The 2,042-nt window shown below is 63.4% G+C and overlaps 1 protein-coding gene across 1 annotated transcript in view; it reads left to right on the forward strand.

The window, feature by feature from the left end:
* The window catches only part of ECH1 (enoyl-CoA hydratase 1), a gene marked incomplete at its 3' end in the record, with an annotated part of 3,399 nt that extends 1,471 nt beyond the window's left edge, over window positions 1-1,928 (forward strand). The window contains 4 exon segments of the mRNA XM_027708007.1: window positions 382-446; window positions 1,131-1,201; window positions 1,299-1,370; window positions 1,895-1,928. Coding sequence (XP_027563808.1) covers window positions 382-446; window positions 1,131-1,201; window positions 1,299-1,370; window positions 1,895-1,928 — 242 coding nt within the window.
* Between the last annotated feature and the right edge of the window lie 114 nt (window positions 1,929-2,042).

The raw sequence follows: 2,042 nt of genomic DNA on the forward strand, positions 1-2,042 counted from the left end.
GGATGGGATGGGATGGGATGGATGGGATGGGATGGGTGGGATGGGATGGGATGGATAGGATGGGATAAATGGGATGGGATGGGATGGATGGGATGGGAAGGGGAGGGGAGGGGAGGGGATGGGATGGAATAAATGGGATGGGATGGGATGGGATGGATGGGATGGATGGGATGGGATGCATGGGATGGGATGGGATGGGATAAATGGGATGGGATGGGTGGGATGGGATGGATGGGATGGGATGGGATGGGATGGGATGGGATGGGATGAGGGTGAGGATGGGGATGGGATGAAGGTTAGGATGACTATTGGGATGGGTTGGGATGAGGAAGAAGATGGGATGGGATGATGATGAGGATGAAGATGAGCCCCCCCCCCCAGGTGTTGACCTGATCTCGGCCTGTGACATTCGCTTCTGCTCCCAGGACGCCTCCTTCCAGGTCAAGGTGGGACACGAGGGGTCCCCGAGACCCCCCCTCGGGTGTCCCCAGGACCCCTCAGACATCCCTGGGGCCTCGTGGGGGTCCCTGGGACCCCTCGGGTGTCCCTGGAGCCCCTTGGTCACTCCTGTGTCACCCCCCCAACATCCCTGATGTCCCCAAATGTCCCCTCATGTCCCCAATGTCCAAATGTCCCCAAATGTCCCGTCGTGTCCTTCCATGTCCCCAATGTCCCTCCATGTCCCCAATGTCCCTCCATGTCCCCAAATGTCCCCTCATGTCCTAAACGTCCCCAAATGTCCCCTCGTGTCCCTCCATGTCCCCACAACGTCCCTGATGTCCCCAATGTCCCCCCATCCCCAGTGTTCCCACGTGTCCCCCCATGTCCTGAATCTCCCCAAATGTCCCCTCGTGTCCCTCCGTGTCCCCCAGTGTCCCTGATATCCTTCCCTTGTCCCCGAAGTCCCCAAATGTCCCCCAATGTCCCCCCAATGTCCCTCCATGTCCCCGATATCCCCAAATGTCCCCCTGTGTCCCCAGTGTCCCCAAATGTCCCCAAATGTCCCCCCATGTCCCTGATATCCTCCCCTTGTCCCCCAGGTCCCCAAATGTCCCTTCATGTCCCTGATGTCCCCAAATGTCCCCCCAATGTCCCCCCATGTCCCTAAATGTCCCCCAATGTCCCCGCAGGAGGTTGACATCGGGCTGGCGGCCGACGTGGGGACCCTCCAGCGCCTCCCCAAAATCGTGGGGAGCCAGAGGTGGGCGAGGGGGGCCTGCGGGGGGGTCCCATGGGGTGGGGGGTGACGAGGGGACCCCCCGTGACCCCCCTGGGTGTCCCCAAATGTCCCTCCCCAGCCTGGTGAATGAGTTGGCCTTCACTGCCCGCAGGATGTTGGCATCCGAGGCCCTGAGCTGCGGCCTCGTCAGGTGGGGGGGCCCCAAAACCCAGGGGAGGGGGCCCCAAAATTGAGGGGAGGGGGCACTGAGGGTCCCCCGGGGGTCATCACAATCCCCTCATGGCTGGGGGGGCCCCTAAACCCAGGGGAAGGGGCACTGAGGGTCCCCTGGGGGTCACCACTATCCCCCCATGCCTGGGGGGGGCCCAGAACTCAGGGGAGGGGGCCCCAAAATCGGGGAGGGGGCACTGAGGGTCCCCTGGGGGTCCCATGGGGTGATGGGGGGGTATTTTGGGGTGCCGGGGTGGGTTTTGGGGTGGCCGTGGCCAGGGTGGGTTTGGAGGTGCCAGAGTTGGTTTGGGGGTCCCTGGAGGGGTTTGGGGATCTCTGGGTGGGTTTGGGGGTCCCTGGGGGTGTATTTCTGGGGTGTGGGGGTGTATTTTGGGGTGACCGTGGCCAGGGTGGGTTTGAGGGTCCCAGGGTTTGTTGGGGGGTCCCTGAAGGGGTTTGGGGGTCCCTGGGGGTGTATTTTGGGGTGACCCCGTGCCCCCCCAGCCGGGTGCTGCCGGACAAGGCGGCGCTGCTGGAGGTGACCCTGGGGGGATTTGGGGGTCCCTGGAGGAGTTTGGGGGTCCCTGGGGTGTATTTTTGGGGTGTGGGGGTGTATTTTGGGGTGACCCCGTGCCCCCCCCAGCCGGGTGCT

Source organism: Neopelma chrysocephalum, unplaced genomic scaffold (genome assembly GCF_003984885.1).
Source record: "Neopelma chrysocephalum unplaced genomic scaffold, ASM398488v2 Primary Assembly neopelma1_95212, whole genome shotgun sequence".
Classification (NCBI taxonomy): Eukaryota; Metazoa; Chordata; class Aves; order Passeriformes; family Pipridae; genus Neopelma; species Neopelma chrysocephalum.